The 19065-nt window shown below is 45.6% G+C and overlaps 1 protein-coding gene across 3 annotated transcripts in view; it reads left to right on the forward strand.

Moving 5' to 3' along the window:
* LOC140386585 (uncharacterized) overlaps positions 1-6958 on the forward strand; it is a 113417-nt gene extending 106459 nt beyond the window's left edge. For 2 of the 3 annotated variants that reach the window (XM_072469033.1, XM_072469035.1), the window contains exons 15-16: positions 2307-2344; positions 4128-6958. In XM_072469033.1, the coding sequence (XP_072325134.1) occupies positions 2307-2344; positions 4128-4241 (152 nt within the window). In that variant the 3' untranslated portion in view covers positions 4242-6958. The remainder of the gene's footprint in view (positions 1-2306; positions 2345-4127) is intronic. The other variant, XM_072469032.1, reaches the window with a different exon arrangement.
* The last annotated feature ends 12107 nt before the right edge of the window (positions 6959-19065 follow it).

Here is a 19065-nt window from a genome sequence, read left to right on the forward strand (position 1 = left end):
AAGTCGTGGCGTCTTGGATCAACGGAACATGCTGGAGCTCAGTCTGGAGTACAGGACGTTTATCTTCTGAGCCTCCATTGGCGCGGGGTCCGCCGCGTTGATGTAAGCCTCGAAACATGCTAGCCAGTGAGTAAAGTCTTTCCTGGCGTCGGGCGAGTGAGGATCCAGCTGCAGGCGATCGGGCTTAATTCGGATATCCATTCTGTGGAAAATCTGACTGTAATACATTGACGCACGATCAATTGCACAAAGACTAAAGTTGGGTACAACTGTGGCTTTATTACAGTCAGATGCGAGGCCTCCTGCTGCAGCTGGAGAAATGGCAGGGCACTGGAGGTCATGCATATTTATACAGTTCTCCCTGGGCGGAGCCAGCCGGCAGGAGCTACCGGCGAACCTGTAGAGCAGGTCCTACCTTACATCTCCTATTACAGTGGATCACCACAGTGCTTCTCTGGCAGAGTTCTGGTTTAATGCCTGTTGCAATTTAGCTTCACCCTCAAGTTTCTAATCTCGTCGCACTGTGGCAGAAAGTAAATATTTTAAGGACAGAATTTTCCCAAAAAAATTTCTAAGTGTAGCCCCTGGCGGGAAAGGAGTTGCAATTCCCGTCAAGCGGATAGGCACGATCCAGATCGCAATCCATCCATGCTTAGGAATATTTTTGGAGCCAGCGGTGATTTGTGCCGTGGAACCCGAAGACGTCGGCAAGGCCAGATCCTCCAAGACAACAACTCTATGACAAATGTCCACTCCTGAGGACAAGCATGCCATACAGGGTTTCCTTGGCATGTCAAATTATCTATCAAAGTTCATTCCCTGTTACAGTGAGCTAACTGGATCACCTCCGCCAACTTCTCCACCAGGATGTCGAATGGTGTTGGCAGGAGCACCACCGTGCCTCCTTCAACAAACTCAAGGATCTGCTGTCAGCCCCTTTCTCTTACAATACTTCAACGTCCGAGCACCTTTCCTCTTATCAGCAGATACCTCTCAGCATGGACTTGGAGCAGTGTGCATCCAGAATGGCAGACCAGTGGCTTTTACATCAAGAGCTCTCACTGACACAGAAACTCGCTAATCCCAGGTTGAGAAGGAACTCCTTTGCCAAATCTTCGCATGTCAGAAATTCCATGATTTCATCTTTGGCCCCTGTCAATGTTGAAATTGCTCACCAGTCACAACGGATGATGCTCATGTTCCAACATTACAACCTGAGTGTAATCTACAAGTGTGGTAAGGAGCTATGCTTCGCCAATGCCCTCTCCAGGGCTTACGTACCAACCACTGAGCATACAGATCGTGATTGACAATTCAAGTGCTGTCGTCCCGCAGTATTGAGGAACTTCAAAGCTGCCTGACACGCAGATCACATGCAGCAGCTTCACAACATCATTGTGAAAGGATGACCCGTGATGTGTGCAAAGAGTGCTGGCTGGACGAGAAAAACGCAGTTAGCTCCCCAGCTGCACAGCCAAGTTTTCTCTCCTGATTCTCTGGCACTCTGCACACAGGAAATCTGGGGGAGTGATTTCCACTGTCACGCCGGCAGAGTGGGGCATGATGGAGCCAGCAATACTGGCTCCACATGCCCCAGTCTGTGTTAAAAAGAAACTACCCCACCCCCCAACCCTGCATGGACATGGGGACCCCCAACCCTCCACTAGCACCAAGACAACCCCTTCACACAACAAGCACCAAGGCAACTCCACCCTCCCCAACACCCACACAAGGTTGGGGAAATTCCCCTTTCACAAGCACCGCGGCAGCCCCCCCCCTCCCACACACACACACACAAAACACCCACACACACTGTGGGGCAACTGTGGAAACAAGCATGAGGGGAATCCTCAAAAAATACTGACAAGGGTCCCCCCCACAGCAAGCACCGAGGAAACCCTGCCCCGGTTCTCAGAACACCCACAGTGGGGGGGAGCCCCTCCCCCCAAGAAGCAACGAGGCAAACTGTACCCCCACACAAGCAGTGGGAAAATCCCCCTCAATACCTAAGGGGAACAGCCCGATGGGGCTCCCCAGCGGGCCTGCCCCTGGCACTGCCACCTGTGCACAGGAATGAGGTGTCGGTAACATGGGAGGTTTCACCAGTGTGTCCACAGGCATGGCGTATAGGGCGGCTAAAGATCTTATCATAAATCCTTTTAAGCTGTGGTCCTCTGTCAATATTCCTACACAACCCAGCTACTTCGTAGTGAGCGTTAATCATTCCTAAATGTGAACTAACGGCAGTTATGTTTGAAGGTGAATGAGCCCAGCTGCCACCTTATTTGTGGATCTTTAATTTGCAGATACTGTTGACAACAGAAAAAATCCACCGATTGCAAAGGTAGGGGCTGGCAAACTTTTAATTTTGCTGAATGCATTTTAAATAAAAAGGAACACTGGTTACTTTTCTGGCCTCGACTGAGTGTGTGTGGAGTTTGCACTTTCTCCCCGTGTCTGTGTGGGTTTCCTCCGGGTGCTCCGATTTTCTCCCACAATCCAAAGACGTAGGGTGGGATTCTGCGGGAATTGGCGGGGCGGGCAACTCCGGCTCGAAGGAGTGGTGTGAACCACTCCGGCGTTGGGCCGCCCCAAAGGTGCGTAATCCTCTGCACCTTCAGGGGCTAGGCCGGTGCCGGAGTGGTTTGCGCCGCGCCAGCCAACGGGGAAGGGGCTTGGCGCCACGTCAAACGGCACCGAAGGGCCTCCGCCGGCCGGTGCGAGTTGGCGCATGTGCGGGAGCAGCAGCGTGTGCTGGCATCATCCCAGCGCATGCGCAGGGGGCGTTCATCTCTGTGTCGGCCATCGCAAAGGACCACAGTGGCCGACGCGGAAGAATAGAGTGCCGCCACGGCACAGGCCCACCCGCGGATCAGTGGGCCCCAATCGCGGGCCATGCCACCATGGGGGCATCTCCTGGGGCCAGATTCCCACACGCCCACCCGAGGACCCCGGAGGCCACTCGCGCAGCCAGGTCCCGCGGCAAATACCTGGTGCAATATACACTGGCGGGATTGGCTGAAAACGGGCGGCCACTCAGCCCATCGCGGGCCGGAGAATCGCCGGGGGGGGCGCTACCAGCGGCCGCCGACCGACGCGGCGCGATTCCCACCCCCGCCAAATCCCCGGTGCCGGAGAATTCAGCAGCCGGCGGGGGCGGGATTCACGCCGCGTCCCGGCGATTCTCCGACCCGGCGGGGGGGTCAGAGAATCCCGCCTGTACAGTTTAGGTGGATTGGCCAAGATAAATTGCCCCTTAGTGTTCAAAAGGTTAGGTAGGGTTACTGGGTTACGGGGATAGGGAGGAGGTGTGGGCTTAAGTAGGGTGCGCTTTCCAAAGGCTGGTGCAGATTCGATAGGCCGAACGGCCTCCTTCTGCACTGTAGGGATTCTATGATTGTATGATACTATGCACATTACAATCGGCAATTTGCAGGTTTATTATAACAGCAAAATTGCACCATTTGCCTGGTCCTTATGTTCCTCGATCCTAATCAATAAGATATAATCGCTGAATATGTGAACTAATCGCAACCACATGTGCAGTCTTTTAAAAAAATTATTTCTTATTTCTGATGCACATGTCATGCACTGTGAAGTGAGAATGCACTTTTGTTTTATGTTACGGAGTTTAAATTACTCTGACCTGTTATGGTGCTCAGTCTTTGGCTGCACATAAACCGCCAGCAATTTGGACTAAATTCCAGTATAAATCTAGGGTCCACTCCAGAAATATGTAGGCAGGAGTGCGGCACACCATCTGTAACTTGTTAGCGAGACTTTGGGACATTTCCAAAATCTGGCTTTAATGAGCAGCTTTAATATAAGACCCGCACTGTGCTTAACACAGTAAAAGGCACTTTACTGTGTCAGCATTCTGCATATGACATCCCTCCAGTTACGCCAAGAGCCTGTCTAATGTTTAATGTCCATGAACCAGCATGGTGAGGAACACATGCTTCGGTCTCCAGTAGAAATGGGGTTAAGAAAAGTACCTGGACTGTTAAGACAGAACCAGTAGTGATAGACTTATTCTAGGCTGGCTTTAAATAACAACGTTGGCTCAGACTAGTTGCCGTGCCTTTTATAAGAGCCCAATATATAATGTCAATCTCTTTGATTTTCAGCCAACTGAACATGCCTGTCACTATGCAGTCGTGCAACATCCAGACGCTGACTCTAACACCCCCAATGCAACTTCTTCCAGGAAGGAAGTGGACTTTGCCATTCTGAAATTCTGACCACCGGGACATGTTTGCCAGTGATTATTTGTGTACACTTCCTGATCCACCTTTTCACTTCTGAATTTGCACCAATACTCCAGCAAATGAGACTTTGACATGTGAATGCCACTTAGTATTTGTTCATCAGCCTCTGCTGCATCCTCGTGCAAACCAGGAGTGTGCATTTCTCTTGCGGTTTCTCTCCCTTTCGAACCTCCTTCAGTCTGAGACCCATCTCCTGCTCCCTTGATCCTGTCCCCACTAACCTGCTGACCATCCACTTTCTCTTCCTGCCCCCATTCTAGGTAATATTGTAAAATGTTTCTTCCCCCTGGGTTCTGCACCCTTACCTTCAAGTCAGTGGTTATCAGCCATTCCCTTCAGAAATCCACCCTTGACTCCTCCTATTCCAAATCCCCCCAAATCTTGAACCTCCCATGCCTTTGAATGTGTTGTCTGCCCCCCTCCATCTTTCGCACAAACTGAGTTTGAATCTCTGTAGTCAGGTTTCTTGCTCCACTGGTGCATTGAAATCACTCTAATCAGACATGGAAAGTTACTTCCTCTGTGGCTGTGTCTGTGATCATTGCTTCCCGTGCCCACCACCATGCCCCTCCGCTGTTCTCGCTGTTCTGCAATCTTTCACATGGTTGGCGATGCCACCCAGTTCCAACAGTTATTCTCTCTGGTGTAAATAAGCGTGTTTGTCCTTGCATGGTTCCACCCTTACCCATGCAAGCATAGCCAGAAAATCTCATGCGCTAGCTTCTCTTTCCCACGCCATACTATTTCCTCAGGGGTCCTGTCATGATCTATCTTTGGTGCACCCTTATTTCCATATGATGCCCCTCAGTGGTAACATCTCACCTCGGGCTCCACATGGACACTGCCGACACCCAGCTCTACCTCACTGCAACTTCTCTAAATCCCTCCAGCTCTGCGTGTGCATGTTGAAGTCAATGTGGATTTCTGAAAGAGAAATCAAGTCTAACAAACCTACTGGAGTTTTTTTGAGGATGTAACTCACAGAATAGATGAACCAGTGAGTGTGGTATGTATGGATTTTCAGAAAGCATTTGATAAAGTTCCACATAAGAGGTGAGTCCAAATAAAAGTGCATGGGATTTGGGCGTAATATATTGGCATGGATTGAGAATTGGTTAGCGGACAGGAAATAGAGGATAGGAATCAGTGGGTCTTTTTCAAAGTGGCAGTAGGTGGCTAGTGCTAGTGCGGGGATTTGTGCTTGGGTGGCAGCTATCCACAATATACGATAATTGTTTGGATGAGGGAACCAAAAGTAATATGTCCAGGTTTGCTGATGACACAGAACTTGGTGGGAAGATAAGTGCTGAGGAGGATGTTTAAGAAGCTACTGTGACATTTTGAGAAATGTACAGAAGTGTAAGGGTTAATGTTATGTCCGAATTAACCACTGGAGGGAGCTAGATGCAGAACTATATAAAGCATCGATGCTGAGCCTTCTGGGAGGGAGTTGAGGAGAAGGCTAGAGAACAGACTGTAGGAAAGATAGTATGAGTGAGAGTAGATCATACTTATTGTATTAGTGTAGAGATTAGTGATAAATGAGTGTAGATTGTATGGTTATTGTTAATTGTTCATAATATAGAAATAAGAGTTGAATTCAATTAAGTAGTGCAAATAAATCTTTATCTTTGTTTGATACAAAAGCTAGTTCCTAGTCTTTGTGAACACTACGATCCTAGGATCTGACCAACACAAAGAACACCACATGGTACCAGGAGTGTATTTCTAAAAAAAATGAGCAATTTAGTTAGACAGCATTGCTTTAAGACAATTCAGAAAAACAGTCACACTGCTACACCGATTGAAAAATCTGCACAAACGACAGATCGTAAGACCACTTAAGGATGGCAGGTAATCTGTCAAAATTGGCCATTTTTCAAACAACAGTTTCAAATGTTTTTATCTGCCTCTGCGCTAGAAGGTGCTTCCAAATCAGAGAAAAATTGTGCTTCTTCTTAATTTGGCTGGACCGCAGGCTTTAGAGTTGTTTAACTTGTTTGAATTTTCAGAAGAGGATAAAAAACAGTATAACATGCTACTGAAAACAATTGATGCTCACTGCAAAAAGCAAGTGAATGAGACATACGAGCGCTACATGTTGAGGAAAATGCTGCAGCTGAAAGGGGAGTCAGTAGATACTTTTATTACTGCTTTAAGATGAAGAGCGCAATCGTGTAACTTCTAATCCGTTGCTGAATCAATGCTTCGCGATCAAATTGTCTCTGGAATTAATAATGAACGTTTGCGAGAAAAAATGTTGAGACGAATGATATTGCCATTAGGTGAAGTGATTAATATTTGCAACGCCAGTGAACAAGCAACCTTTGAATATGTGGAGTTCAGGGCAAACGAAAAAGGCACGAGTCAGGAAGCGTGGCCGACGCCATTAATGCTGTGGCGCAGCACAATAAATTGTGCATAATGGCAGGTGGCCACTTTGAAATTGACGTCACGAACGTGATGATGTGCACACACTATGGCCACACCCACAGTAAAGAAACTGTCTGGCAAAAAGCAAACAATGTTCCAAATATTGCAAATACAATCACTTTGCAGCACAGTGTCGTTTCACAATAGTTTCAGGAGCAAATACATTTAAAAGATCCTACAACGATTTTAAGAAGATCCAGAGTATACAGAGTGAAGGAACAGAAAAAAAAGTCTTAACAGATAATAATGATTCCTCCCAATATGCACTGAAAGATACTTTTACTGGTTAATGTGATTACTATGGTCAATGCTCTGCACTGTGATAATAAGCCGATATATCAGCTCTCCAAAATTATTAAAGAGTGGACTGTACTACTTGATACAAATGGGTCTGAAATTCCATTTAAACTAAATGCAGGAGCACACACAAATTTAATATGGAAAAGGATTTAAGACTAATGCACAGTAAACCACAAATAAAGAAATCAACCTGTCGATTGACTGGCTATAATGACAATGCCATAGCCACGAGAGGTTCCTGCTGTCTCATAGTTCAGAATGATGACATCAGCATACCAATGGACTTCAAAATAGTAGAAAATGACAAATCATCACTACTTAGAGTGAATGCTTGCAGCAAACTTAACTTGGTTCAAAGGATACACGCAACCAATAGTTAAATTTCACGCTTAAAGAGCCAGGAAAATAATTTGTTGCTGCTGATACGTTATCAAGAGCTACAAATAATGTTGATACCACGGCTTCAGAAATAGTACAAATAGTGGAAGCATAAGCTTCATTCATTGCAGAAATGCTACCAGTGTCTGACAACGAGCTACGTCTCATACGAGAAGAAACAGCAAAGGACTTGACACTCCAAAAGATAATCCAATACCTGAAAGAACGATGGCCCAATGTCTGTTGTTCCAGTTTTTGTAGTGTCAAAGATGACCTCACTGTGATTAACGGATTCCTACTCAAAGGGGACAGAATAATTATTCCTTCCTGCCTACGGAAAGATATCTTGGAACAGATACATGAAGGGCATCAAGGAATTGGAAAATATCGCAGACGAGCAAGACAATTTGGGTACTGGCCTGGAGTCCACAAGTATGTGGACAATCGTGACCAGCCTGGTGAAGGAATGAAGGAATTAAGAAAAGACCTTCAACGGTGAGGCTCACTCACATTCTCTCTGGCGGGGAGAGTGCAGACAATCAAGATGAACGTACTGCCAAGGTTCCTCTTCCTGTTTAGATCCATTCCAGTCTTCATCCCGAAGCCCTTTTCACAAAACGTAGTCAGTCTAATCATGGCGTTTGTGTGTGGGGAGGGGTAAGAACCTGAGAATTCCCAAACTGATACTGTAAAGAAGAAAAATCAAAGGGGGCTTGGCCTTACCAAACTTACAATGCTATCACTGGGCTGCAACGGCAGAAAGAGGGAAGGGATGGGTACAAGAACCCGACACAGGCTGGGTACAAATGGAGGAGGCATCCTGTAAAAGAACGACTCTCCGGGCTCTGGCTACAGCAGCACTCCCATCCCCCTCAGCAAGATACACAATGAGCCCAGTGGTAGTGGCCATGCTGAGAACGTGGACCCATTTGAGACAGCACTTAGGGAATAACAAAAATTTTCTCCTTGGCCCCCATCTGCGACAATCACAGATTCCCCCCAGCCATGCTCGATACCACCTTCAAAAGATGGAGGCGGGACGGGGGCACACTGACGGTCGGGGACTTCTACGTTGGGCGCAGACTGGCGACACTGAACGAACTGACAAGGAAGTGGAAACTAGCAAAAGGACAGGAATTGAGACACCTCCAAATACTCCGCAAAGAGACAGTAGGATACCCCGGGTCCCAGAAAACACCCTACTAGAGGACCTGATAGGCACTAGCAGCGAGAAGGGGGCTATGTGGGAAAATATACGGACAGCTACTGGACAGAGCTCGAACACCACTGGACGGGACCAGACAAAAATGGGAGGACGAACTGGGGACAGAGGTAGGGTGGGGATTCTGGAGCGAAGCACTAAGCAGGGCAAACTCCACCTCCTCCTGCGCAAGGCTAAGCCTAATGCATCTCAAAGTGGTGCACAGAGCGCACCCGACCAGAACCCGAAAGAGCAGGGTCTTCCCGGAGGTGGAGGATAAATGTGAGCGGTGCCAGAGGGGCCTGGCCAACCACGCCCACATGTTTTGGGCTTGTCCCAAACTTGCAAGGTTCTGGACAGCCTTCTCCGAGGCACTGTCCAAGCTTGTGGGGGTGAGGGTGACGCCATGCCCAATAGTGGCAATCTTCGGGGTATCGGAGCAGCCAGAGTTACACATGGGGAGGGGGTGTAACGCCCTTGCTTTCGCTTCCCTAATCGCAAGCTGGAGAATCCTGCTCGGCTGGCGATTGGCAGCACCACCCACAGCTGCAGACTGGCTCGCTGACCTCTTGGAATTTCTCCCCCTGGAGAAGATTAAGTACGCCACCCGAGGGTCAGAGGAAGGCTTCCTGGATACTTGGGGGCAGTTTGTCGGCCTGTTCCAAAACCTGTGTGAGGCCAGCAACGAGGAGTAAGCTAAGAAAAAAAAAAAAGATAATGAGGAACCAAAGGACTGCGTAACCCGGGGTGGGGGGAGGAGTCGGAAGGAAGGTGGGGAAACCACAAGAGAAGAGGCAGGATGCCGAAGCCAAAGATGGGGGTGTAAGGGGGTGGGGCAAAATTATAGACCAATCCAGAGGGCAACAAAATGTACATAGAGTTAGTTAAATAAAGGACAAAATAAACCCCTCTGTACAATAAAGTAAATTAGCGCGGGCAAGAAAAATGTAATGTATACACACACAACTGTTTATAAATAAGAGAAAAGCCAATAAAAAGATTTTCAAAAAAAAAGATTTGTCCAGATGTTGATGGGAAGAAGAATTCGTAGAACTTACCAGAAATCACAATTCCGAATATGGATGAACAAGTACTGCATGACAGAATAAGGTTGCAAAAAAGGAAACAAAAAGCCTAATACAACAGGCATACCAAACCTTTACCGCCGTTACAAGAATGAGACTATGTCAGAATACAAAATCCTGATGGTGGATGGTCACATGTTGCTAAGGTATTAAGACAGATAGCACCAAGATCGCATTTTGTCCAAACTGAAGATGGCACAATGTTTCAAAGGAATCGAAGAGTATTATAGAAGATAAAAAATTACATTCCACTCCTCATATTATTGCTCCGGATGCCATGTTTCACAACATTGACTTTCCAAATCTTTCACTGTTGACAAGAAATCCAAACAACATGGAAAACGATTAGAACAATTCAACAAGTACACTGAGAAGATCAACGAGAACAAGAAACCACCGAATAGACTGAATTTTTAATGATATGTTGATAACTATTACTCTGTAATCACTGCTGTGATATGAAATTTAACTTTTACTATTGAATGTAAAAAATAATAATAATATTCTTGTCAGTATTATATTAAAAAAACATGTTAGTAACAGAATTTATAACCATTGTTTCTCAAAGAAAGGGGGGTGACATTATGAGAAATGTACAGAATTGTAAGGGTTAATGTTATGTCCAAATTAACCACTAGATGGAGCTAGGTACAGAACTATATAAAGCATCGATGCTAAGCCTTTTGGGAGAGAGTTGAGGAGAAGGCTAGAGAACAGAATGCAGGAAAGATAGTATGAGTGAGAGCAGATCATAGTTACTGTATTAGTGTAGAAATTAGTGATAGATGAGTGTAGATTGTATGATTATTATCAATTGTTTATTTTATAGAAGTAAGTCGAATTCAATTAAGTAGTGTAAATAAATCTTTAGCTTTGTTTAATATAAAAGCTAGTTGTGGTCTTTGTGAACACTATGCCAACCATCCTTGGATCTGATCAACACAAAGAACACCACAGCTTCAAGGTAATTTTCACAAATTGAGTGAATGGCAAATGCGTAGCAGGTGCAGCAAAACGTGGATAAATGTGAAGTTATCCACTTCGGACGGAGAAACAAAATGGCACAGTATTAGTTCAATAGTGATAGATTGGGAAATGTTGATGTACAAAGGGACCTGGGTGTCCTAGTACATCAGTCACTGAAAGCAAGCATGCAAGTATAGCAAGCAGTTAGGAAGGCAAATGTTATGTCGGCCTTCATTGCAAGAGGACTTGTGTATAGGAGCAAAGATGTCTGACTGCAACTGCACGGAGTCTTGGTGAGACCACACCTGGAGTAGTGTCTGCTATTTTAGCCTTATCTAAGAAAGGATATACTTTCCATGGAGGGAGTGCAGCAAATGTTCACCAGACTGGTTCCTGGGATGGCAGGATTGTCGTATGAGGAGAGATTGGGTTGACAGGGCCTGTATTTGCTAGAATTCAGAAAAATGAGAGACAATCTCATTGAAATGTATAGAATCCTGACAGGTCTGGATAGATTGGATATTGTTTCCCCTGGATGGGAGGGAATAAAACCAGGAGTCACATTATCAGGATATGTGGTAGACCATTTAGGACCGGGATGAGGAGAAATCTCTTCACTCAAAGGGTGGTGAACCATAAGAACATAAGAACTAGGAGCAGGAGGAGGCCATCTGGCCCCTCGAGCCTGCTCCACCATTCAATGAGACCATGGCTGACCTTTTGTGGACTCAGCTCCACTTTCCGGCCCGAGCACCATAACCCTTAATCCCTTTATTCTTCAAAAAACTATCTATCTTTATCTTAAAAACATTTAATGAAGGAGCCTCTACTGCTTCACTGGGCAAGGAATTCCATAGATTCACAACCCTTTGGGTGAAGAAGTTCCTCCTAAACTCAGTCCTAAATCTACTTCCCCTTATTTTGAGGCTATGGCAGGTGAGGACTGAGAAACGATCATTATCACTAAGGAGGTTGTTCTGGGCAAACTAATGGGGCTAAAGGTAGACAAGTCTCCTGGCTCTGTTGGAATGTATCCCAGGGTACTAAAAGAGATGGCAGGGGAAATAGAAAATGCGCTTGTGGTAATTTACCAAAGTTCGCTGGACTCTGGGACAGTTCCGGGCGATTGGAAAACATCAAATGTGATGCCACTGTTAAAAAAGGAGGTAGACAAAGACAGGTAACTATAGGCCAGTTAGTTTAACTTTTGCAGTGGGGAAAAAGCTTAAATCTAACATCAAGGAAGAAATAGCAAGACATCTGGTTAGAAATTCTCCCATTGGGCAGATGCAGCATGGGTTCATGAAAGGCAGGTCATGTTTAACTAATTAAATGAAATTTTCTGAGGACATTAAGAGCATGGTGAGCAATGGGGAACCGGTGGATGTGTTGTATCTGGATTTCCAGAAGGCATTTGACAAAGTGCCGCACAAAAGGCTGCTGCATAAGATAAAGGTGCACGGCGTTGCGGGTAATGGATTAGCATGGATAGAGGATTGGTTAACCAATAGAAAGCAAAGAGTGGGGATAAATGGGCGTTTTTCTGGTTGGTGATCAGTGGCTAGTGGTGTGCCTCAGGGGTCAGTATTGGGACTGCAATTGTTTACAATTTACACAGGTTATTTGAACTTGGGGACCAAGTGTAATGTGTCAAAGTTCACAGATGACACTAAGATGAGTGGTAGAGTAAAGTGTGCAGAGGACACAAAGTTTGTAGAGAGCTATAGATAGAACATGTGTGGGCAAGGGTCTGGCAGATGGAGTGCAATGTTGGTAAATGTGAGTTCATCCATTTTTGAAGGGATAACCGCAAAATTGATTATTATTTAAATGGTAAAAAATTGCAGCATGCTGCTGTGCATAGGGACCTGGGTGTCCTTGTACATGAATCGCTAAAGGTTTGTTTGCAGGTGCAGCAGGTAATTAAGAAGGCAAATGGAATTTAATCCTTCATTGCGAGAGGGATGAAATTTAGAAACAGGAAGGTTATGCTGAAACTGTATAGGGTGCTGATGAGGCCACACCTGGAGTACCGTGTACAGTTTTGGTCTCCTTATTTGAGAAAGGACGTACAGGCACTGGAGGAGGTACAGAGGAGATTCACTAGGTTGAAAGGAATGGCTTATGAGGAGAGACTGAGTAAACTGGGACTATACTCATTGGAATTCAGAAGAATGAGGGGGATCTTATAGAAACATATAACATTATGAAGGGAATAGATAAGATAGAAGCTGGGAGATTGTTTCCACTAGCGGGTGAAACTATAACTAGGGAGAATAGCCTCAAAATAATGGGGAGCAGATTTAGGACTGAGTTGAGGAGGAATGTCTTCACCCAAAGGGTTGTGAATCTGTGGAATTCCCTTCCCAGTGAAGCAGTTAAGGCAAAGGTAGATAGATTTTGAACACTAAAAGGATTAAAGGTTATGGTGAGCAATGGCGGGTAAGTGGAGCTGAGACCACAAAAAGATCAACCATGATCTTATTGAATGGTGAGCAGGCTCGAGGGGCCAGATGGCCTACTCCTGCTCCTAGTTCTTATGTTCTTATGGAGAAAGCAGACATTTTTTGCTAATTCAGAGCAGTGACTATGAAGCAGAACTCAACACACAAACCTCAGGCTGAGAGATGCAGACTCCGAGGATGGAATTTTCCAGCTGTTTATTGGCGGCGGGATTCTGTGTTCTTGCCGGCAGCGCACCTCCACGTGTGGATTTCTTGACAGCGTGCGGTGGTTTCAATGGGAATTCCTACTGACAGCGACAGGGGCAGAGAATACCGCAAATGGTGCGCCACCGAGAAATACGTGGCTGGGAGGGTGGAGAATCCCAACCAGCGTGTATTACTAATCCTGCTGTCTTCTTCGTGAATGATTTGTGTTGAGGCATGTCTGCTCTCTGTTTATGGTCCCTGTCCTCACAGAGCAACTTTCTAAATAGTTCACATGGGGAGGTGATGGCATAGTGGTTTAATCACCGGATTGGGATCCAGAGACCCGGCGTAATGCTTGAGGGATCTGGGTTTGAATTCAGAGTGGCAGATGGTGAAATTTGAATCCAATACAAAAGGATCTGCAATTAAAAGTCCAATGATAACCATTGCTGATTGATGTAAAAACCCATTTGGTTAACGAATACCATTCAGCAAAGGAAATCTGCTGTTCTTACCTTATTACGACACCCTGGGCAAGTTTTTTTATTTGTTCATGGGACGTGGGTGTTGCAGGCTTGGCCAGCATTTATTGCCCAACCCTAATTGCCCTTGAGGAACAGCCAAGAGTCAACCATGTTGCTGTATACCTGGAGTCACATGTAGGCCAGACCAGGTAAGGGTGACATAGTTCCTTCCCTAAAGGACATTAGTTAACCATAATAATAATAATCTTTATTATTGTCACAAGTAGGCTTACATTCACACTGCAATGAAGTTACTGTGAAAATCCCCTAGTCGCCACGTTCCGGCGCCTTTTCGGGTGCACTAAGCGAGTATTCAGAATGTCCAATTCACCTAACAAGCACATCTTTCGGGACTTGTGTGAGGAAACGGAGCACCTGGCGGAAACCCACGCAGACATGGGGAGAATGTACAGATCCGCACTGACAGTGACTCAAGCAGGAATTGAACCTGGGACCCTGCCGCTGTGAAGCAACAGTGCTGACCACTGTGCTGCCGTGCCACCCAATCGGTTTTTACAACAATCGACAACGGTTTCATGATCATCATTAGACTTTTAATTCCAGATCTTCGTCGAATTCAAATTTCACCATCTGCATTACTCTTGGTCTCTGGTTTTACTGGTCCAGTGACAATACCACTATGCCACGCCTCCCCAGAGTGCTTAGTGAATTTCAGCCCCACTCATCTTGGAGTCACAACACAATTAAATTAACCAATAACTCTTATAAATAGTCCCAAGGTCTTTGGACCTTAGCTACCCAATGATTACAGTCACCAGGTTTGTAAGTTGAAACATGATTACTGTTTATTTATAAAAAGGATAATGATGAAATATGCAGTAAATGCAACTGAAGGACAACAAGCTAATCTATTACACCCCTTAACTGTTGCACCCTCTACACACACACACAGGAGTCAGACAATTACAGAGGGGGGGAAAAGGGGGAAATATTACGGGTAATTGCAAAAAGATAAGTCTTTGCTTCAAATGGTGGATTACAGCATGCTTTCGTAACAGTATGCTTGTGGATTAAAGTCTCTGGTTTACAACCGGCAATGATCTTCCTTGTAGTTTAGCAGCATTACTCACAACTGACATCAGAATTTGCTTCCAGGCCTCTGCCTTTTCTGGAGAAAGCATTGGTCCCCACACTGGCCTTTTGGTGAGAATGAGATGGATATTTCTGGAGTGAATTATCAAATTCTGAATCTTTCTTGCACAGGCTGTAATGATTCACCTATAAACTTTTTCATCCAGGCTTTCTGTGAGGTCAGAAACACAGTCTTTCTGGAGAAAAACTGGAATAGAAAGTCGTGGGCCTTCTCTCTAAGCTGCCAAAATGAAACTGAAAGCTCCTGAGGGCTCTGGACCATTTCAGTGGGATCAAATCCAGTCACTACCACTAAGGCAGAGCACAGCCTTTTTAAATTATTTGGACCGTAAGCCTCATCAATCAAACCGGGTTATCTCTGAGGTCAGCCAATCTCCAAACACCAGTCTAAAACAGCACAGCCTTCTGGCTTCTGCTGTTTGAATTAAAGGGACAGGCCATGGTTTCCTGCTTGAATTAAAATTGGAGGCTGCCTCAAAGGCACATGTCCATAAATCGTCCAAGGGTCAAAAATGTAATGAAAACAATAAAAGAAAGGGGAAAACAAGGGATAGGTAATAAACAAGAAGATAGTGAATAAACAAGAAGGAACGGGAAGGACCCTGACAACCTGTTCTATCCTTCATCTGACTCTAGGTGTCTAATTTCAATTGTCTTCCTGTACCACGTGGTGCACTAAGGCAGACTTTCATCTGTTTTCATAGCTAGTAAGTCCTGGAACAGGGCTCTACTCTGTCACCAGGGGCTTATATTTTGATGGACACCACTCCACATCAAGCGTGGCTGACCAGGAGTCTCACCCACTCTTGCCACTAGCCTTGACATGTTTGGAAGGATTTGCAGGTTGATACTCAACCTGTTTGATCGTGATATGAACGCACTTTCCTTTGCCATCAAGTCCTGGAGTGGGAATTGAACCCAGAGCTCCCGATGTGGTTGACTTGTAAAATGGTTCAGCAAGCTACTCAGCTTGGGCAATTAGGAATGACCAATGCATGCTATGCCAGCAACACCCACATCCCATGAATTAATTTTAAAAATCCAACAGAAAGCTGTAACCCATGACTATATCACAGACAAACTGGAACCTAATATTTCTGCTTTGCTAGAGTAGGATGGAATATCCTAACTCATCCTGATTTCTGAGTATGTAACTGTAGAATCCAATGGAAGAGATGCAGGAATGCACGGTGGGATGGGAATGAACACAGGTTTATTGTGGTTTACATAAAATCACAAAGCTATTACTCCCCTCCCCAAATGGCTACCCTTGCCGACTTGCACCCAGGTTAGGGTTTTTATACTGTTAAGAGCAAACTCTGCTCCCAATTACCGGGGGGTTCATACTCTGAGGTGATAGGGGTAGGGGATAATATAAAGCACAGCCTTTGGCCCCATGGATGTTGTAACAGTAACAATTATGTTAAGATAGATCTTTCCCCTGCTGTGCGTCATGGCTCGTCATCCTATGAATATGAAATTTGGTACAAGGACAAATCCATTGTCAGGACAGTTTCCACAATCGGTGAAGGTGCAGGAACCGGTGACTCTTCCCTCCATTTGACCAAAATGGCCCCAGGTAGAAATGAGTTTGGGAAAACTCACAACAAAACCCCCCACTGTTTTTCAAATCAAAAGGAAGTCTTGCCTTCATTAAAACAGTCGCTTCCACAACTCCACCAACCCCAAAGAACTTTATCGCCAATCGCGCACCTTTTGTTAACTATTAACCACAGACATTGAACGAGATACTTGGCACAGTGCAGCTATTCTTAGGGAAATGTCCCTCCTGCACTGAACTAAAACACTTCCAGGTTTGTGAGCCAGTTCACATATTGTTCAAGCAGACATTTATTGTTTGGTTAATACCTAACCGGTGTTTACTGACCAAGGAAGCCAGTGGTAGGAAGGAAAAGATTTATTTTACTTCCAATAGTAATTAGTCCACAACAGTAATGATCTCCAATCATGGTCCCCTTTGGGACCACCAACATGCCGGTCCCTGCTTGAGCTGGCTTTTATGCTTGGTTCTAACCGGCCCCAGCTGGATGGGTCTGCCCCCTACCTGGGAAGCTCATACTCCACGATCCCCACGGGAGGATAGATAATGGTTTCTCCTTGGGCCTCGTGGGGGTTATGACACCTTGCAAGAGAAATATTGAACAGACAATAACAGTGAGGACACTTGTTTTAAGATGGAGGTGAAAAGTATGAAATTGATTGAGCCTACGTTGTTTATCTCTCCAACCAGGTTAGTGTGCAGGAGAGGGATGTGGGGAAAGCAGAAACACAAATTCACGACAGATCAATGGCCATGAGATAGCGACAGAGTGAACACCAAGCTACATTTGTGATTTTCTGATACGTCATGTCAGAGAGGATCGGCACGGTGGGTAGCACAGTAGTTTGCACTGTTGCTTCACAGCACCAGGGATCCGGGTTCATTTCCCGGCTTGGGTCACTGTCTGTGCGGAGTTTGCACATTCTCCCTGTGTCTGCGTGGATTTCCTCCGGGTGCTACGGTTTCCTCCCACAAGTCCTGAAAGACATGCTTGTTAGGTGAATTAGACATTCTTAATTCTCCCTCTGTGTACCCGAACAGGTGACTCGGGGACTTTTACAGTAATTTCATTGCGGTGTTAATGTAAGCCTACTTGTGACACTAATAAAGATATTTATCTTTCCTTTGATGTAGGGATAATGTCCACTTTCTCTTCCCATTCCTCGTGGGATTAAACTGGCTGTTTATCTAGGTTAATAGGATTAGTAATCAAGAGACCCACTGAAATACTCTGGTGACGAGTGTCCAAATCCCATCATGGCAGATGGCGAAATTTGAATTCAATCAAAAAATAATGTGTACTTTGAATGCGAGTCTTTGCAGATAATGAAATCTTTACAAATCCAGACGGAACGACTGGAGAGAGGGAACGACTGGAGTTCCGTCTGAACCTGTAAAGACTTAATTATCTGCAACGCCTCGCATTCAAAGTATCGTCTTGCATCATTGGCTTTGTCTCTATATATGTTTCTGGAACCCACCTCTTCATTCACCTGAGGAAGGAGGTGTGCTCCGAAAGCTAGTGATTCGAAACAAACCTGTTGGACTTTAACCTGGTGTTGTAAGGCTTCTTACTGTGCTCACCCCAGTCCAACGCCGGCATCTCCACATCTTGTTCTTCTGGGTAGTGAAAGTTGAGGGTTTCGAAGGTGCTATGAAGGAGCCTTGGTGGGTTTAGTGGTCACAGAGGAGTCTGGTAAGAGAATTTTTTTTTTTTTTAATTCGTTCATGGGATGTGGATGTCAATGGCTGGAACAGCATTTATTGCCCATCCCAGAGGGCATTTGAGAGTCAATCACATTGCTGTGGAGCTGGAGTCACATGTAGGCCGTAAGGACGACAGATTTCCTTCCCTTAAGGACATTAATGAATCAGATGGGATTCTATGGAAATTAATAATGATTTATTGGTCACCGTTAGACTTTCAATTCTAAATTTATATTGAATTCAAATTTCACCATCAGCTATGGTGAGATTCAAACCCAGGTCCCCAGAGCATGACTTTGGGTCTCTGGATTACTATTCCAGTGACAATACCACTGCCTATCCTTGTCAAAGTAACTATGTACAAGCACTGTTCAAGTCCCAAACGTGACTGCACACAACAGCACGGCTCCTACCTGGGCTGGTATTTGTGTCCCAAGCCCAGGATCCTGGAGCAGGGTCTCTGCTCCTCAGCGGGGTAGCTCATACTCCATGAGGCTCACAGAGAGATTAATCAGTTCAACCCTGTGGGTCTCGTGAGGGTTACAACACCCCTCCCCCCAAAAGTGTGTTAAAGAGAGATAAAGAGAGAAGTGTCACTTCTGCAGAAAGTGGAGCAGGAGGCTGCCTGCTCTGCTTCACCCACCTCTGTGCTTCCAGCATCTGCAGGGCTGAGTCAGGAGGTGTGTAGCGCATCGGGTGCGCCATTTTCTAGACAACTGCCTGGGAGGGTACTAACACTGGCAGCTGATCCTCAACCACATAGCCGTCAGAAATCTCTGATGCCTGGATCTCTCGCACCTTGGTATTGGTACTCTCAAAGGGCAAAGCCCCAATGTGTCGAAGTGACGTGACTGGAAGCTGGCTCTACCAGAGGGGAG

This window comes from Scyliorhinus torazame, chromosome 12, assembly GCF_047496885.1.
Source record: "Scyliorhinus torazame isolate Kashiwa2021f chromosome 12, sScyTor2.1, whole genome shotgun sequence".
NCBI classification, from domain to species: domain Eukaryota; kingdom Metazoa; phylum Chordata; class Chondrichthyes; order Carcharhiniformes; family Scyliorhinidae; genus Scyliorhinus; species Scyliorhinus torazame.